The sequence below is a fragment of the Lutjanus erythropterus genome, chromosome 10 (assembly GCF_056507025.1).
Source record: "Lutjanus erythropterus isolate fLutEry1 chromosome 10, fLutEry1.hap2, whole genome shotgun sequence".
Taxonomy (NCBI): Eukaryota; Metazoa; Chordata; class Actinopteri; order Lutjaniformes; family Lutjanidae; genus Lutjanus; species Lutjanus erythropterus.
This window is the reverse complement of record NC_139326.1, coordinates 33,024,039-33,044,883: the sequence shown is the minus strand read 5'-3', so window position 1 is coordinate 33,044,883 and position 20,845 is coordinate 33,024,039. Positions and strand designations below refer to the sequence as shown.

At 42.0% G+C, this 20,845-nt stretch overlaps 1 protein-coding gene across 4 annotated transcripts in view; it reads right to left on the bottom strand.

Moving 5' to 3' along the window:
• The window catches only part of arvcfb (ARVCF delta catenin family member b), a 309,702-nt gene that overhangs the window by 109,180 nt on the left and 179,677 nt on the right, over positions 1–20,845 (bottom strand). For 3 of the 4 annotated variants that reach the window (XM_084729088.1, XM_084729089.1, XM_084729090.1), the window contains exon 6: positions 3,109–3,267. In XM_084729088.1, the coding sequence (XP_084585214.1) occupies positions 3,109–3,267 (159 nt within the window). Of the gene's footprint in view, positions 1–1,596; positions 1,618–3,108; positions 3,268–20,845 lie in introns of all 4 variants that reach the window. The other variant, XM_084729087.1, reaches the window with a different exon arrangement.

Genomic DNA, 20,845 nt, shown 5'->3' with positions numbered 1-20,845 from the left:
AGAGTGATTGCAGATTACTAATGCCACTTGAAAACATTTTTCAGCACTGGGCTCTTAACTTTGAGGAGCCAATGTGCAAAATTCATTAAAAGGCTACAGCTGGCAAATAATAAACAAAAATAAATAATACGTTTAAAAACTCATTGAAATTACAATTGCATCTGCAATTTTGAGTGCTTCGTGAATGAAACCAGCAAAATATTTCCTTGGCACTAGTCAGGCCTGTGATAGATGCACTGCTGCCCCCTATTATCAAGCACATACCCTCTGGTCATGTTTAAAATAAACAGGATTTCGGAAAAACGTTTTCAATATTTTAGAATTAACTACCCTTTAACTACCCTGCGCTTACTAAAAAGAAATTAAAAGCCCTGTCCTTTGCCTCTGTCTTCATCCATAGATGCAACATTCTACAGTGGAAATCACCCAGAAGATTAATCTGATGTCATTCCTTAAAGTTGAAAAATGTTATTCTTTATAAGTAGTTCAAATAAGACACTTTGTAATCTTCCCTCTCATATTCTGATCAATTTTGTATTCAGCAGCACTGCTGTATATATGCTACAAAACACAAGGGCTGTCACAGTAATCGCAATTTTGAAATGCTGCCCTATTGACAGATGGCAAGAACCACTCTGTTCATGTTTACTTCTTCTCGAGCCGCCGGACCCTTCTTATTTATGCTTCAGTGTGTGTTAAATGAATGAATCAATGCTTCAAAATATTAAACAAGCAATATGAGGGCCAATAACAGTTTTAGCTCAAGAATAGATCGATATCAGCCGTTTGTAACTCGACTTCAAACTTTGAAGCTTGAAGTTTTGCCATGTTTTATACTGTTTTAGTGTTTATTTTGTAGGTTAACCTGTTGAACTTAATGTTAGCCAGTGTGTGTGTTATTTTTGTGTTGCGGCTGTATGTAAATTTACCACAAAGTTGCTTGCTAGAAAGTGAGGAGAGATCGACAGATAACCTTACTAAGCGCAACTGCACCACATTACTTCATTTATCATGAATGAAATAATTAGCAGAAACAACAAAAGAATGCCGCTAATACTGCGCAGCACACATAGGAGCCAACCTAAAGAACCACAGGGGAAATTCTGTAACTGCGACAGCCCTATAACACACTAATTCATCTGGTAAAAGCTGGCCAACTGGAGAAGAAGTAAGGAGTTACAATTCCTGACAGGGATTTAAGCATGTCCTCATATAGCAAGATACTTTCCATCTCATATCAATATTCCTACATATGTGTTACATACAGTATTACAGAAGCTGAGCAGTTTATTTTGTACCTCCTATAATGTAAATGAGGGATGTTGTAACATAGTATTTATAAGAGAAGAATAAGTAAGGGACAGAAAGAGACAGAAGGCCATGCAGAAGAAATCATAAAAAAAGAGAATGGGTCTAATCCCAGGAGGTGAAAGCAACAAGCAGTGAACTGAGAAGTACTTTAGAGTATAGACTGCAGTATTATTTGGCTTGTGATGAAGCAGACTGTGTTGCGTACTGCTGCTGTAGCCTGCATGGGCGCACACATAAAATGGTGGCGTGGTGGGAAAAGCCGTACTTGTATAAAGGTCCACTCACCTTCACGTTAGTTGACAAGTCCTTACAGAAAAACAACAGAACACAGTAGAGGACGAATCAACAAAGGAGCTATTAAGAAGCACAAAACTAGGAGAACACAAGGGGAGCTGGCTCATAATAACGCAATCATCAAATAAATAAAGCCATGAAAGGGAGATGAAACCACTCTGGGCTGTAGGATTATGGGATTTAGAGTTCTTCATGGGGGAAGTGTGTGTGTGAGTAGAGGTACAGTACCGTGCTGTTTGGAAGCGGTAATCCATAAGCATAATTTGAAGCAATATTGAAATGGATCAAAGGGACTTTTGGGGTGTTTTTGCAGCTATGAGCTCAACGGGATCTCTTTACCACAACAATACAACTGCTCTGAGGCGTCGTGCTCACGTGTGATAGCAGCAGAGGTGGGAAGGAACACAGTACAACTACTTTGTTACTATACTTTTTACTTTTACTCCCTACATTTTAACATAAATATCTGCACTTTCTACCCCTTAGGTTTTCAAAACAGACTCATTGCTTTAGTCTTAATGACCTGAGAGGAAATGGATGGGAGAATAACAGACAGAAAAGACGATTCCTTGGTTTATCCATCAGTGCATATCACGACGCCAAAAGACGAATGTAAAATGAAAAACGATGTAAAAGATGCAAAATGTCTTGACAAGACAAAACACACGTAACCAGACAAAGAAAAAATGAGACAAAACAGGTTTAACAAGCTAAATATAACGTAAAGGTCATAACAAGATGAAAATAATAAATAAAAAATGAATAGAAGATGTAACAAGAAAACTACATAAAAAAACATAAGAAGACGTATCAATACAAAAACGATGCAAAACACATAACAAGACTAAAAAGAAATGGCAAAAAATATGTAACAAGCAAAAAACGACTTAAAAAACAGCAAGAGAAAAATTACATAAAAGACATAACAAGACAAAAAACATCTGAAAAACATAACAAGGTGAAACACTCATAATAAGATGAAAAACGACTGAAAGATATAACAAGATGAAAACAACGAAAAACTACATAACACAAAAAGGACGATACTGAGATGAAAACGATGTAAAAAATGTAACAAGATGAAAACGACTCGACTGAGACTCAGCAGAGAAAATGTGAGATCCATTTAGCTTTGCACAGAACCAGCCAGAAGAAATGTCCTTCAGAGAGCAACGTTTTTTAGGTCATTTCAGAGCCTGTATTTTTTTTTACTTTTGTTCGAGTAAAGAAGTTGAATCAGTACTTCTACTTTCACCAGAGTCTTTTGTTACTCCAGTGCAGAATGTGTGTGCTTTTATCGTCTCTGGATAGCAGGTACCAGGCTGAATATCAGCTCTGTTCAGTAAATAATATAAAGGTAATCAGCTTTACCTGCAGGTCACAGCTAACGTTCTAAGTCTGCCAGTATAGTTGTGACATATAACTCTATTCTGGTATTCATTAACTCATGTTACTGAATCAACTCCCTCCTCTACCCCGGCTGAGTGCACTGTGGCGACATACCTTGGTTTCTGTGCGCCGTGTGGTGCCATCATCAGAGGTGACCACCGAGACATGGGAGGTGGGGGTGCCGGGGTCCTCCTCTATGGTGACCGTCTCCTCCACCACCTCCTGCGGCTCCTGCATCATAGCCAGGGATGTGGCGTTACTGGGGCTCTGCTCCTGCACAGACAGACGAGGGGCAATCAGGAGTTAACGAATCGATTTTCATATTCAGTTGTTAGACAGCGTGGGGAAAAAACAGCACAACATCCAGGTAATCTTCCATCAGATATGCGACAAGATGAAACTTTAATTGGGCCACTGCAACAACAAATTATATTAGAATCCAGCAGAGAAAAATGGAGCATAAATAAGAACATTGCAAATGAAGGGTATTAACTATAATACCACCCGCAATTTTCAACGCGACACTCAAGCATCAAATAGAGGGATGGTGGTGTGAAACACAGTACATGAATAATAATGTGTAGTAAATAAAGGCACTAATGTATACTGAGACAAGGGGATGAATGGCAGGTGTTTATGATACAAAAATAAGCAAACATGACATTTGCAGAATGAAAATCATAAAAGAATAACAAGTGATTTAAGAACTGACAATATTTAAAAAATGCTTTATCACTATACATCAGTGATAGGGTGCCAGATGGCCCTCCAGTAATTTTTTAAATTTACAGTCAAAAATTGATTTATAGTTTTTTTTTTTTTTTCCCAGGAAGAGAGGCAGATATGTTAGTTTAGTATAATGGGCAAAATTAGACACAGAAACAAGTATAGTTATGATCCCATAACTAAGTATTTCTTACTAAAAGTTTAAATATGTCCTTTATCCTGCCCCGGTAAGAGCAGTTTATGTTTATGGCTTATATTTATGAATCATTTCAACATTTCACTGATTACATGATGGAAGAGGTTCCAGTCATGCTTGATTTTGTATAAACTAACATGCAGCTGTAATAATTAACTGCAGTAAAATATCTCTTATCTGTCCATCCAGTTAATTTAGTTGATAAATTAAGCAAATAAGTCAGTTAATTTTAAAATAAAGAAAATCAAAGAAAGATGAGTTATGGGCCTTTTAATGTTCATTCATTTTGTCTGATAAATAATTTTGTAAAAGTGACCCTACGATGTAAATGCCATGCAGATTCAGAGCGTAATATGTCAATTTTCGAGTATCTAGCTTTTGTGACGTTTGGAGGAATTTGATTTGAGCGTTGAAAAGTGGCATAAAATGCTTGTGAACTTGTGAGTTTTAGCACTGTGCCACTAAAAGTTGAAGACTGTTTGATGGATGGACTTCTTACTGATGTGTTTAATAAAACTGGGTTGTTCCAGCCTACATAAACACAACATCTTTTGTTTTACAAGAAGAAAACAAATTGTATTTTGGGATAGAATTTATTTCAATCTTTTTTCCTCAACTTTAAGACAAATAAAAAAAATAAAAAAAATCACGGTTATGGCAATAAACTATGGTTATGGAACAAATCCAGCTCTCTGGAGTAAAAGTGGGACACAACAAAAGCCCATTCACTGCCTTGATGTCCACACCCTCACTTTTCAGCTCACTACTTAACAAGAGTAGGCTCCAGAAAACACAGCTTGAAACAGCACTCGAAAATGATACATCTGTAAGCACACACACTCTTGACAATGCCTATATAGTATACAAGAAAAAAAAAATATATATATATATAGTATTTCTTGTTTGTTTCTAGTCCTGACAGTCCATGATTTATTTGTCCCTGATATTATATCCAAACACTGCAATGCAGGGTAGCAAGCGACTTCTCACCTCTTGAGACCACAAATTGAGTTAAAGCTTCTTTCAAGGCAAGCAAAAGCCTAGAGGAGTGTTTCTGATTCATATTTCATTGGGAGGCCGTGGATTTGAAGGAAGAGTGTCCACGGGCTAGGGATGAAAGTGAGTGTGGAGTCCCCCGTACCCCACCTGACCTGGCGTGGATGCGTGAGAAGCATGTGCTTCCCACTGCATTTCCTACTGATGGAAAATGATATGGAGTCAGCGGTTGGAGGTGCAACGCCCTGGCGTGGCCCGGCGCTGTGTATGAGTGTGACAAAATTACAGCTCTCGTGATGGAGTGGAGGAAGGAAGGCATTTGAGGCAATCATTGATAACCAAAACAGCACGGAGCCAAGAGAGGGAGAGGAAATCGAAAGTAATGGAGAGGGCGTAGAGGGAAAGGTTGGTGTAGTGGAAACTAGAGGTCTTATTTTCTTTTAAAGAGGAAAAAGAGGAAGCAGGGTGTCATATGCTTACTTACACTTAGTCCAGATAGCTGTAACTGAGTTTGCAGGGTTTTTTTTAAGTCTCTGACATGCCATTTATATTGTGTGAACTTCCTGTTCCTTTAATTGCACGGGGGAAGTGTCGTTTTACTCATAAATGTGACAAAACACCAATGAATATATGTTTAAAGGGTAGTTTTTTAACTTCAACTTTCTGACCCCCATTAATCTTAATCCAAAAAATGTAAGATCAAAGTTATGAAAAACAAAAACCTCCCCTATTATCTTAAACCATTTGCAAATTCACCTCACGGAGAAAATCAGTGAAAACAAGTGAACCAAGCAGGCTATTTCTGCCCAACCAATTACACCGAGCTGGAGGGAGAGACGGAGTGAAGGCCAAGGATAGAATGAGAGGAAAAGTTTTAGTGTTGTTCTCTGCCGTGTTAAAACACTACAAGCGACGCCTTATGGAGGGAGACCGGCTTGTTTTCTTCACATCTTGGAGGAGCACTAACAAGTTCTCCATTGATTGGCCAACTCCTCTCAGGCTTCAAAGCCCCACACGGCCCTCATTGATCTCCAGTCCTTCTTGCTGATCAGTCAAAAGTTTGCACTTTTTATGTTGAGGATCTTTTTCCCCACTTCCCACAACCCTCCAGCCTCCACACTCCCACTGGGAAAAAGACCCAAGTCCTTTCGTTCAGGCGTATGAACAACCTCCTTCAGCCAACACGTAGCGAATGAAAACTTTACCCATTTACCTGCTCCACTCTATTTGGTAACTTAGAGTCAATTAGCACTCCTAACTGAGCCGAGTTAGGTCATTACATTTGGAGAAAGGTTCCAAAGTCTCATTATTGGGGTTAATGACTGGGAAGGCTATCTGCTGCATAGAAAGAGACACATTTATTTACACGCAACCATCGCTGAGCGGAGAAAAAGACATTTTTTACATCTGACCCCAGGCTAAACTGCATGGCTCTGCTGGGAAGGGCGTTCTAATAGTATTCAGGAAAGGTCAGTGCTGATTAGTTGCCTCCAATCAACATCCTTGCTCTGTTCAATTATAAATGTGAATTACACCCAGTGGCACCTGCTGCTGAAAACATTAGATACCTTATTTGCAAAGTCTCTGGGTACATACAGTACTTATTTAAAAATGTAAAATGTTTTTAATGCCACATGGAAGTGAATTATGGATCCATTTAACAACCAAAATAAAGCATTTCTCAGACACAGAACTGCGAAGTCTGTTGGAGTATACACTGTCTTTCAAGGTCCTTTGTCACTTCTGAGCTGCCTGTTACAATTTGACAGGTAATCCAGTGTAGACCTGAGCAATACAGCTGGAAAGTCTGTCATGATAGTCATGTTTCAGATTGCTCGATATTGAGGTAGAAGTGGCTAAGCAGATAAAATAAGTTTGTTGTATTACCAGTCTTGTTTGGGACAGTATTCCTGCACAGTTTATACACAACGGATGTCCTTCCTTCCATCCATCCATCCAATCATACTGGTGTGCTACCTACCACTTGCTTATTTCTATTGATGATGTGTTTATCACCATTACACATTGCTATCGTTACATTGCCCAGGCCTAATCCAGTGGCTTCTAAAGTTGAACCAGCACCCTGAAAATGGCAAATTAGCACATGGGATGGTAATGATACAAATGTCATCAAGCTAGCATCAAAACAAATTCCTCATCGACACTGTTTTGCAGCAGCACCACCACCACTGCATCTTGGGCTTAGCTCTTCCTGAGACATTTGTGATCGTTTTTGGGAAAAATAAAAGTGTTTTCAGCACTGTATAATATGTCTTGTATTATATTAAATGGGGCTGGGCATCTCAGCTGTGGAGATGGAAGCATTTCCTCTTAGCACTGTGCCTCTTTGTGAACTCAAGAGAAACAACTGAAAATTAATAAAGACAGACAATAGTTTATTAGGCGTTCAATAAAGTCATGCAGCGTAGGTGTATGTGAATGTGTACCAACATGTATGATATCCATATGAAGTAAGCACATTCACAGTGAGTATTCCACCTCTCCTGCTTCCTGCTTATTAAATCTGGACATCCTGCATTCCTATGATGTTTCATTCCTTTGAAGGTTCATTGGGGGAACCCAGAGGAAACGCCATCCAAACAGCAATATGTAATAAAAGCAGCACTATCCTCCACTGGTTTAAAACACATAGTGGACAGAGAGGAAGGAGGAATCTTCAGAGGCTCGCTGACAAACTGGCTTCTTGATCCAGGCTTAATGTAGTGTCTCTCGTTCACTTTCCTCGCTCACTCCCTCTCGTTTCTGCGAGCACTAAGGGAGAGAGTCGAGTTGAACTCGACATTACAGCCCCTAAATAAATGATTAAAAGCCGTCTGGCTGTGGGCTAGCGCGGCTCTCTGCTGGTCCCAGGGGAACACGAAGCTGATTTGGAGTCGAGGAGACTCAGGAAAGCATACCCTTTAGTCAAGGGCGGGAGAAGTGGAGCACACTGAGTTAATGGCTGATCGCAGAGAGATGAATGATAAAGTGGTAGAAGGGTACGAGAGAGAACGTGCTTAGGGAGGGCGAGGTGGTTCAAGCACATGCAAAATCTTACGGAAGTGGTTGAATGGTGGATGCCTCATCAAGGTTGGACAGGTGAGCTCATGATCTGATTTTTGTAGGCTAAGATTCCCAATCAGCTGGATCAAAAAACACAAGGGAAGACCTCTCACAGCTCACAACTACCCCAGTATCCCTTGAGCAGAACATCACAACGCACCTGTTACCCTGGAACAAGTACGGCTGTGTTGAAGAGCGTGCCATGAAAATGTGAAAGTGTGTGTCAGCAAGAGTCAAACCTGGATAAAACGGATAAAAACATATTAAGAGCACCTGGAACAGAATACAAAACACGAGCTTTCATAAACCCAGCAAGCTTATCTGTTAGGGATCAGGTTTATCCAGAGACATAAACACACCTTAGGGTTCCTGAGGCCGGGTAAATAACAAAGCGACAAGAATGTTTGTCTCCTTGCCTAGCCTAAAAAGCCCTGCCAAGAACTGGACTCCACTTCTGATGAGGAGAAAAAGAGCTTGCGAGAGCTTTGCCAGTGAAATCGCTTCTGTACAGGCGGTGGTAGTGAAGAGGATGAGGCGTCAAACAAACAGGGATTTGGCTCTGAAGAAGGCCTGAGGATTTGTTCAACCTGCACTTTACTCAGTCCAGTGTGGTTGGCTTTGACTGGACCTCACTTTTCCGATTAGTGCCTGGACCGAGAACAGCTAATGGCTACTTCATGAACATATGAAGCTTGGACTGTGCTCATACTGGAACTATAATAAGCAAAGAAAATGTAGCTACGTTGGCTATACCTTAAAGTAGTGTGTAAATCCAACAAAGAGAAGAGATTTAAGAACTCGTACTCTTCCATAACTCAGCAACGTACAACACGATCAATGCCCCCCAAAAAACAATAGCCTTGGAAAGAGCCCTTGAGCAATATCCTGTGGAGTATATTTCATTACGATAGATCACACAGGGACATACGGCTCCTTAAGAGCGACTAATCTGAGCCATAATGGATTGCTGTGCTGCGAAAAGAAAAGGAGGAGGAGGAGGAGAATACAAAGACGGGAGATGAAGAGATACGGCGGTGTCAATTAGCGGCGGCCTGCTATCTGCCATCAATCCACACCCATTCATCATCTGTGTTCAATAAGCTGCCTCAGTGTCGTCTGAGGATGGAGAGATAGAGTAAAATGATGGAAAAGGAGAGGGGGTACGTAGATAAGGGGCTTTCCTTCCCCCGGGACAGAATCACAACAAGAAAACTTCAGTTAACTTGGAGTTGAGAGAATGAGTCACACCCAGAGTAAGTGTCCAAGGTGTAGAGTACAAATTGCAATGTGGAGGAAATGGAGCTCCAGTACTAAATAAAGAAACAGTTCACCCTTGATAAAAAATATCCTCAAGATAATCCACAGACCAAACTACACCTGTCAACCGTATCACCACGCAGAAAAAAGCATGCATCTATTCATGGACGAGAGGCTCGTGCTTGTGACAGTGTGGGAGGTCAGCATTTATAGCGTCCTACTCAACTGAGCTGTAACATCTCACCCATGAGTAGATGCTTGCTTCCCTCTGCATGGTGATAATGGTTGGTGGGTGTAGTTAAGTAGAGAGAAAATTGTTCGTACACGAGACTGTTCATAACAAAGTCTGTAGATTATCCTGTTGGCCTACATCCTCAGTAGGGCCGTGTATTGGCAAAAAGCTGGTGATGTGATACAGGGGGTTATAATTCAATTTATTGCAATACTGTAAGGAAGATGACATGTTGCTATTTTCTTCATCATGGTATAAAGAACACATCACCATATGCGTAAATTTGAAATAAAAGAGTTTACTTTTTTATGCAATCAAACAATGAAGATAACAACACAGATATTGAGCAGTTGAGGGTTGAAAACAATGAACCACTACTAGGGCTGGGCGCTATGTTAAAATTTCCTAATCGACCATTGTCAGCCCTTCCATCAGCAATTGGCGATATCTTCGTCCCTCTGCCACCTCCTCCCATCCGCTCAAGTCTCAGCTGGGAGTTGTGCGCAAGCGGAGAATTCAACGTGTTACGTACGCTACATACGTTCACTATGCCCAGTAAACAAAATGAACTCACAAAGTGTCAAGAAATTAAATATTCTCACACCAATTTTCCTTTATCAACAGAGAAATACAACTGTTCACTTTCTGAATTCAAGCTGCTCTCTTTTGCCACTGTAAGACGAGCTTAATTGTTTGCTTGTTAACTCCTAAGACACACTTCATTCAAACTTGACAGAAAATCATGTAAATCTCACCTAAACTGTCCTTGATAGTGTTCCCATTCTTCCAACAATCACCAACTCTGGCTTGGTCAGATTAAATTCTTAATTCACTGTGGGGTAAGAGCGCAAAGAGTCAGACTCTGCAGGCTGTTTACCTCTCACTCCTCACTCAGCTCAGAGCACTCACGGTCCAGCTGAGTGGGTGTGTACTGTGCCGCTGGATGACAGCCAGCCACGGAGTAACGGCTGTCACTCTGTTGACCATTAAATTACCAAAATAGAATGACAAATATCGCCCAGGAAATTGGCCCCAAAAAGACATACAAAACATATTTACACATTTCTGAACTAAGGTTAAAACAATCTTACTTAGTTACTGGTGCTGAAACTCTGAAACAGCCAAACTGTAAGGGATGGGTATCCTTTTTCAACACGTTCAGTCAAATACAATATCCAAGTTTCTGTATCAATACCAAAACAATAGTTTAATTCAAACAGTTTGTTTCAGGACGTTAGCTTGGTAATACGAACATGTTTTTCATTTAACAAAAGACAAAAGTTCTCAAATGTAACGGTGTCTAATCCAAACAGTGTAAGCTGCCAGTGCTGTGTCAAGTATTTTGCTGCCATGCCTGTCACTCGATGTGACTGCTGCCACCACCGTTGCTGTATAGCATTGTCCAAAACCCACCGAAAGCTCCACCTCCACCACCCCAGCATCCATCTGTATATTCTGGGTCCCCTTGGGAATCATAGTAATTTCCCTGTTATGCTGAGTGTTTCTTTATGGGTTGTGTTAAGGGCAGAAGCCAGACACAAAATATTAACACTGCACATATTTACATCATGATCCAATGACTGACTGAAATAAAATGAAGTTAAAAACCGGCAAAGTTATTATTTATAGAATGAACAAAAAGAATCTGAGCAGACAAAAATGAGGTTCAATGCCTAACCCTATATACAGTGTAGTACTAATTAGGACCAATGGTTTGGTTGCCAATATCAGCCTTTGTCAATATTTCTAATTGAGCTTGACCTTTTAAACTAGTGGACGAGTCAAAAGAGATTGAGTGCTAGACAGCAAATCATCTACAACAAAAGATTCTTCCTGTCAGCACCACATGGTTCTTGTTGTCAGTTATTTCAGGTATAGGCTACATGAGGACAGCTTTCCCTCTCCCTCCTACACCACCTCTGCAAGCAGAAATTAGATCTGTATGTCTCAGTCTGAACACAGTGGGAGAGCGCTTCTAGGTTGAGACAACAGAACCTGTCAGATCGCCACCTGGTCATGCATACCGGCGTGATCGGAGTCACCTTCCTTCCTCGCGCGCACACACACACTCATACGCGACGCGCTCAGTCTTAGCCTGACCCCTGTGCAGTGACTAACAGGATTTCACTCCGGAGACATGCCAGCAATCATTACATGGCTCTTACACAATTAATCCTCCAGCAAAGATCGCCTGGCTAACCTTGGGTCGTCCAATTTCCCATCAGCCCCTTCTGTTTCTACCACCTGCCCTCTCGGCAGCTCTCCACAGTGAAGAATCACATGATGGAGGTTCAAAAAGAGAATGAGGGAGAAAAGGGGGAGTGTGTAAGCGCATAGTGCACGAGTTTGTTCTGTTAAAAAAAAAAAAAAACAACTGTGAACAGCGGCCGTGTGATCCAAGCATCCAGCCAAAAACAAGGCTTGTTTGTGGGATGAAACTGAGGCAGGAGGGAAGTCAAGTAGAGGAAGGGGAACCAGAGATGATGACAATGCATGGCACAGGCCCAAAACAGCATGCTCTCCCAGGGTGAAAACAGAGAATGGGGAGCATTCACTCATACTGTCCAGGGCCAGCCAGGCAGGCCTCATCTCACTTACAGACGGGGCAGAGGTCCCAGCTCTCTGGATTTATTGGAAATCCAGTTGACCTGGTGTTGGACTGTGTAGCGGTGATCTTTGTGTATTTGTGCATTTATGTGAGTGCTTCAATTTTTAAAGTCTTTCTAGTCAACTGTCAAGGGGTAAAGCACACAAACAGGCGCACAAACACACACAAATAACTGTAAGGGAGAGGGCCAAAGCCCTGATGATGCAGCTGGAAATGATGGGACCTTAATCTCTCCTTCTCTGGCGACTGATCCTTGGCCAAATCTGGGCTTCTCTCCCTCTCTCATCTCTTTCACGCTTGGCCTCCTGGTTTCAGACGCCTCCGTCATTTCCCACCCCGGCCCTGCCTTTTTCTACCTCTTCCCTGAAACCTCCCCCTCCGACGCCGCCCTCCACTGACGATCCCTTTTGTTCGTTTGCACCAGTGCCCAGACAAAACCTGGGTTAGGCAGGCCGCTTCACGGGCTCAGATGCTCAAAGACGGGGGCCACCTCCAAGCCTCACAACCAACCACCCAGCCAAGAAAAAAAACCCTGCAGCTAAAGCTTGATTGCTTCCCGACGGGGCATCAAGACCACATTTTCGCACTGCAAACTGACTACTTAGCGACAGATGGAAACCCCAGCTCGACCCTCGGCAACATTCGACAACACCTTAATCTCTAAAAGGGCTGATATTCTCTTTCAAATTGGCAGGGTGATGTTTTGAAACCTTGGGTAATTTCTTACAGATGCTATCAATTATACTCGGCACATCCAAACACACTTGGAGTCACATACCACATATGTTTCCCTCGCAATCCAGGACCTGGAGTCAGATTAGGAGTCAAACATGCAGAAAGTCACTCTCGACATGGAAATCATGGCAGCACTCAGCTGAACCCGAGCAGGAAGATAAATACATTGTGCAGATTTTCAGTAAGTAGCCGAAGAGACAGAGGGGGGGAGGAGGATGATAAATAAAAAACAAAAGGAGGAGAAACCACATGGAGCCTGTAGAGTAAAACTAAAACAATGAGCCATGGAGAGGGGTCAGCGCTCATGGCCAGGGTTTGATTGTTTGGACAGCGGGCGCGGCCGTGAGAGAGCGAAAAAGAAGAATTCAGCAGTGTGGAGGCAGATTAGTGGTAGCTGGCCGCGGTCGACAGTCAGTGGGTGGTGGTGGTGGGTTCGCTGCGATGGTGTAACGCATGGTTCCTGGAGGATGGGGCTGTTTGCAGTGTCCCTCCTCTCAGCCTCTGGATCACTGTCAGCATGACTCTGTCAAGAGGACTGGTGATTGGAGGAGGGGTGGGGGGGGGGGATTGCTTTATGCGGAGGAGGATGTGAGACAGGCTTTGCCAGAAGCTCAGTTCATGTGAGGTCTACAGGAGATTTAGGGAGTTGGGAAGGGGACATATGCTCCACTTCCTGTCAGGCTACCAGTGAAACACTTATTGTCCCCCCGACACCCTTTCTCCAAAAACTGTCTGCCTGTGCAGCCGCAGGGTCTCCCATTTAACAGAAATTTACCCTCCCTCCTTCCATCTCTGGCTTTCTTTCCATCTCTCTTGTGTAGAAAACAGTAAAGCCTGCGGCTGTTATAATGGAGGACTACTAACAGGCTTAGCAGGGTGCTCTTCCTGTTTTAGGAAAGATACTAAATGTCCTCCTCTGGGACTGTGATGAAGGTGGTGGGGTGTGTAAAGGATTCTCTACAAGCAGAAAGCAGGATGTCATCAAAATAGTGGCATATTTCATAGCACAAGCTAAGAGTTCTCTAACTGTTTTAGGTCATGAACTCCATAACAGGCCTATGAACTTATAATATTGTTTTAACACCAAAATTAGCGCATATATGCAGGGGTTTTTTTTACACAAAGTTAAACCCACTAACAAGAGGCAATTGACCCGTTTCTCTTCCTGTTTTTTTTTTCTGATGTACACTGGAAAGCTGAGACTCAGCTCAAGTGTGTGCAGGAGAGCAGAGAGACAGGCATTTTAAAAGTTCCTGTGTTCAGCTCTCAGTAGTTTTGTAGCTTCTAACTGAACCTCTGTGGTTTAAAGTTTAGTTTCTCTATTGCATATGTTTGCACTTTTAAGTATCTGCTTCACTGTCTCACATTTGCTTTCAGCTGGGTAGGATAGGATCCTGATTTTGCTGCTACAGAATAAAAGCGCTTCATTGGTAAATAAACACCTTCAAGCAAGTACGAACTTTGCTGTGCTAGGCTGACGCACCGAGTCAAATCGAGCAGCCCACATCAAAAAAAAGGAAAAGGAGCAAAAGTGTCGCAGAAGTTACCAACGGAGACAACAAGCCTTCATTGTCTCTGTTGAAAAGGGGTGAAAACATGCATGTCCATCAGGGTGTCATGTTGCTATCCCTGCCAATCAGAGCTGGTGTAGCTACTGCAGAGTCACTTGACCTGAGAGTATATGCAAATTGTACCCTTTCCTCTTGAAGACAAAAGTCAGATGTTAGTGGGTTTTTTGTCTAGTGTAAAGGGGGCTTAAATGTCTACACTGCCTCAGGAGGTTTTATAAGTGAGACTGAAACTTTCCTAAATAATTCTGAAACCATTCTATAGTTGGACATTTTAGAGCAAATTAAACTACTCCTCATTTTGACAGGAAAGCCTTCTGAAGGAGCCCCGGAACCCCAAGGCACCTCCGCCATCACCAGAACCGCTGTTGCACACGTAGGTGCAACACCTCGCAGAGCTAACGCAGTCCATCACAATAACTGCGACTGCTTTTCAAATATGCACTCAGTCAAACGTGATTAACCCACCTCTGGGGATATTTTTACGGCTTTGTGCCAAACGCCTGGTAAAGGATTAGGCTCATTTTGCGGGCAATGGCGTGGCGTCAGAGCCGGAGGCGGGGGACAAGCCGCAAGAACCAGCCGATGGAGAAATCCCTGCCAATTTACTGCTAACCTTCAACAGGTCGTGAGATAAGGTGAGGCTGGATGTATATGTGTCTCATAAAAGAGCCATTGTGCAGCTGGATAAATCTATCAGGAGGCTTGAGCTACGGCCCAGTTACTTTATTTATTATTCTCTCTCTGTCAGATGAAAAGAAATGTGATATTACATCTACACTGCCTTGCTCTGCTCAAAAGGCCTTGTGCAGTGAATGTGTATGTCTGTGCATGGGGGAGTAAGTTAGCAGGTGTGCATAGGAGTATACATCAGGTCCGTCCAGTGCCCTTGAACTTTGAGTGCTTCTATCTGGGCAAAACAAAATTTCAAAAAGAACAATTTAAGATATTTTCATACCTGATTTATTTAAAGTACTGAGCTGTTTTTACCTGTGTTTATTCATGGCAAAGCTTTTTTGTCTTTTGACATTTTTTTCTGTAAATCACTATGTTGAAAGATGCTACAAAGGACCAATATGGACATGTGCTTTCAAATCAATAACCCGTCAGTTATCACCTGCTGACAATTTAGCCTCTGCTGGCAACAGTCAATGGGCTACTGGTACAGCCAGCATATATCCTGATAATGGATATCCAGGTCTAGACTGCCTTCATTAGCAACTTGAGATGCAGTAATGTTGTTGGCTGCTAATCTGTATAAACAGATATCTGCATTAATGCAAAAAGCTAAATTTTAAAGAAGCTTATAAAAAGCTAAATCGTCATCGTACGACAGCCGATGGGGTCTGACAATGTATCTCAGCAAATGTGTTCCACCATTTTTGTTCTCCACACGGACTGTTTACCTGCATGCAACCAAAGCCTGCTCAAACATGACTGATCAATACTACTCTGTCTACAGTCAACAAATGAACTACAAATGGAGACCAGGATGCTTTCCATACATAAATCTTGTCCCTTGCCTACAGATCATGCATTCACATGCAGATATCTGAATCATCTGATAGACACAGCCCACCAAATGATAATAACCATGAGAAATAACCATATGAACATATACTATACTTGTCATGATTTTTTTTATTATTAAGTATATACGTCAAAAGAAGACCATGTTGACTGGACTAAAACATCAATTGGGACTATAACTAATATTTTTTTATCATTGTTTAATCTACTAATTACTTTTTGTTTTTGTTCAGTTTTTGTCCGTTCAAAACTCTAAAATATTTAATTTACATTTAAATGAATCCTAGAACAGCAAAAAAAAAAAATCCTCCAATTGAGAAGATGGAACCCATAACTGTTTGGCATTTTTGTTTCTTGAATGACTAAAATAACTGTCTCTGCATTAATATTCTTGACCATATGATGCCATAAAAGCCATTATTATAATGTTAAATGTTGACTTGATGATAAAAAGAAAACTTCCCTTCATCAGGCAGACAGTTGCAGTTAGATAATGATAGAGGAGTAGAGCAGCTCTCTGCACAAATACAGAGTCCCTCAGAGTCTGAGGAGTTTGGAGCCCGAGCTTAATGTTAAACACTACCACAGATCTGAAATCTGTGGGTCAACCAGAGTACACAGACACACTGACCTCCACATCACTCCAAAACAAACACAGAGCTCCCTCATCTCACAGTGTCAGAAGTGGAAAACATCGAGTCTGAGCGCGCACAAAGAGCATTTTTCATGACAAGGTTCATAATAACAATAAAGTCAAGTGAGAGGAGGAGAAAGGTAAAGCCGCCATATCTACGCCTAATTTATTCCACTGCCTCTTGAAGGGGTAAACAGGGCTAAATTGGATCGGAACAGCATCTGTATTGGTTTGCTGCAGATGACATTGTGTTGCAGTTAAGATTTTTAATCAGAAATTAATAGCGCCACAAAAAAACAACAGCTAATTTACAAGCTAATGGAAACAAGTCTACCTGATTTCCTCTGAATATTGAGCAGGGGATAAAAATGCAGGGAGACAATAGACGAGGCCCTCATTCTGGTGCTGTGTGACTGTGTGTGTGTGTGTGTGTGTGTGTGTGTGTGTGTGTGTGTGTGTGTGTGTGTGTGTGCACGCATGAGGCTGAGTGAGCAAGAGAGTCTTTTAAGCTTACTTTCAAAGCTGCGAGCTGATCATGAATATTTAAACCTAGGCAGATATCTGAAATATAGTTTTGGTAACCGTGCCTTTTTTTGCATGCTAAATAAGCAGTACATTTTGAGCAAGAGGCACGGTAAAAAAAATAAATAAATAAATAGCATCTTTGAAGCTGTGGCTCATTCACTATGAAGCGTGGTTTTTCATCCCAAACATTTGTTGGATGAATTAAAAATATCAGAAAAACTACATTTTGGATGATCAGGAGAGCGCTCCAGAGTGTATATATTATGAATGCAGAGTAAAGCCTTTTGGCTGGATCTAAACCGAAGAGGTGCCTGCTGCACTGCTTCATAAGGAGGATGGAGGAGAGTGTGGGTGGGGGGATGGAGTTTTGGGGGGAGTTTTTTGTTTGGCGGGTGGGGTAACTTTGAATCTCACTGTCTAATAGAGTCATTCCTGCGCTCTGAAGAGCTCCCCAAGGTGTTGGATATGAAAGGGCGTCTCTTTCTCCCACTCAAGCGTTAGCACTTCTCAAATTTTATTTCTGTGTCATGCACTATTCATGCTCTGGGTCTGTGTTGTGTTGCTCTGCAGGTGGTTGGGAGGAAGAGGAGGATGCAGATGAAATATGGATTATCTCCTCTCAGTGTCTGGCTAAGCCCCACTTTGCTGGCACCGCTGCTTTTCAATGTAGCTCCCCTCCCACTCAGCCAGCCAGCTGCAGGCCTAGCATCTGGTTGCTAACCCCCCGCCCAGCCTTTAATCAACCAAACACACACACACACACACACACACACACACACACACACACACACATCTCTATCCATCTCTTCCCCCTGATGAAACAACCCCCTCCTCCTGCATCAGCTGCTGCTGTTCGGTGCAACAGGAAATGCTGACTTCTGAAGATGGAGGTATCCAGTAAACAGGATCTTGACCCAAAATAGCCATTAGCTGGCGGAGCAGCGATGACAGCCCACAGACTCTGAACTGTCCTATTGAGAGATGGGTCAGGGCAGTTTAGATGACAGATATCATCCAAACACTGGTGAAGACATGACTCCCTACAGGAAGGAAATCTAAACCCAACCCTTCAAAGCCCTCTGGGACATCAGCCAGAGCTGCTCCTAATCCTGAGCCCACACAGCCCTACAGACTGTGGCTTCTATGTATTACCAAGACCTACTCACAATATGGATTTACATTACAGTATAATTCAGTTTTTGTTACTGTAGGCGTTATTTTTTGCAGCTTTGGCCATCATTCATATTAGTAATAATATCAGTGTACTCACCAAGTTAGCTGCAGAGATCTGGGACTGTGTCAACATTGATAAAAAGATGTTGGGCTGGGCAGGAAATACTGTCAGACCATCATACAGACTTTAAATAACAACCCTCCTGGTTGGCAAACCATCCCTTAACATCTGTTCTGGTTTACAAACTGACTGCAATGAGGGAGTATTGGCAATATTTCAGATACATTAATTCTCAGTTTACTTTCAAATAAAGTCTTGCAGATAATATTATCAATTTGCTGGCTTGTTTACAACATGTCTGACTGTACTTTTTGCCCTATTCCAACTCTTGTAGCTGTCAGTACTGGTTCTCGAAGGATACAAATTTCATGAAATTTATTATTTCTTTAAAGAGAAAATTACATTACACATTATGGTAAAACTACTCACTGTTTTTACTTTGCACACGTTACTCAACATGGGTAACTGGACTAAAACAAAGAAACTGATGGACTATTCAGTTCAGTATATAAAAATACAAATCTAAAACTGTCAAAAGGATCATTAATCATTAACAGTGGTGGGTGATGTTTGTGGGACTGGGAAATAATGGCAGAGTAAGAACTCTTACCTTGTTTGTGCTAAAGAGCGGCTAGCCTGCCTCTGACGAACATCCATGGTGTCAACTTTGGAGGTATTTCTCTACTTTTACCTGTTGACCCGTAAGCAACACTATGTTAGCCATCAGAAAGGCTCTCTGCCTCGGCTCTAGGTGATCCATCCCTGTGGTGGCAAGAGGAGGATGTGCCAGGGAGATAAACAATGATCCCCATCCCTGGCCAAAATCTTAACGTAGCGTTCTTCCTGTGTGCCTCTACAACATGTAACATTAGACAGCCAATCACCAGCATTACTCACAGATTGTCATTTGGTACCAAATGACAAGGCGATTTTCAATACTCTGTAGGACTGAAGCAATGCTTACAAACCCTCATTTGATAGATTCTTTGTCAGACCAAATTGCTGTTTCTATACTGCTCATCAGGGGATGAAAGACAGACTGTACTGAGGATAATTTGAGTGAGTAATAAAAACATCAAACTGTTGCTCATGATGCTGGGGGCCCCCTGGAACCTCCTCGAGGACCTTCGGGGTTCTCCAGACTCCACTTTGTAATAGATCCACAACGTAACTATTTTAACCCAGGGGAACGTGGGTAATCTAATAGTAATTATGCAAAGAACAACAGTCATCATCACACACTTCAGTGAGTGGCGCTTCAGGCTAGTCCAGATTACCAGGAGAAGAAGAAGTGAGTGCAGCAGCAGCTGATGGAGCCGCTGCGCCTCCCTGTCTACAGCTGTGATTATCAGGAACACTGAGGAGCTTGTGTGTTTTTGTCTCTGTCAGGCAGAGGATGTCCGGTGAGCACCAGCCATCTGATTACCTACAATTCTGATGCTGTGCAGCCACTCCAAATCAGTTTAACCTCATCCCCCTCACCTAATTAACCAAAATACGGGTACTTTCCAGGGTCGATGACCAAGGCTCTTTAGCAACCATGATGAAACCTGAAACAAGGATACAGTATATTACTCACTCTGGTCTATCTATTTGAAACATAATATTTATTGCTTGCTTTATGGGTTATTTTCAATTGTAATAATCTCCTAAAGTTATTCTAAATGACACACTTAACCTAACATTTGGAGTGGATGAATACCAGCCGATAACAGGCACTGTACACTGAACCTGAAAAACTGCTGCAAATGTGAACCAGTTATTATACAAAGTCAACAGGCTGTGACAACTCATAATAATGTCCACAGAGTGGGGACAGACAATGTCCTTAACCCTGGGTGCTTGTTTATCTTGTTGTAATGGTAAGTGGTGTATTGCTGGCATGGCATTGTGAGTAATGTGGGCGCTGGGAAAAACTGTGTGCAGACGGGAAGGAAACACGGGTGCTCGTCATTTTCCTGCTGTCTGCCCACTGTGGAATCCAACCCCACCCTGCTAGGCTGACTTTACACAGAAAGAGGGGCTAACTGGTACCATTCTGCACAAGTTATAGAACACTATTACAACTGTGGAAGCTTATTTATGCCTGGACAAAAACAGAAAAATGCAAGAATATAATGACAACAAGACAATCCATAGTCCCAGTTGTCACTGAAATTAAGTGAAGTTCTGTAATAGGGCTGCCCCCTAATAGTGGACTAATCTGTCTGTGAGAAGAGCCTGAGACAAACAAGTGTTCATTTATTCATTAGTCATAGAAAAAAAACTGACAAAAGCATCAGGGGATTGTTGCAACTCAGAGTGCTGTAGCTGCTAAGGTATGGCTCCTTGGCTTACAACAGGGCTACCCACTTGAGGGCGTGTCTTTTACCTAAAGACAAGTTTGAGGAGGCTCGAGTTGAGCGGCTATAAAGCGGCAGATACATCGTTCATATAAGTCTCTGGGATAAACACACTGTATCCTTAAATTCTTCACAATAAAAGTCCTGTGTTTTTTCATTCATTTAAACGCTTTTATTATGAAGCAGCACAAACAGTAGACTTGCA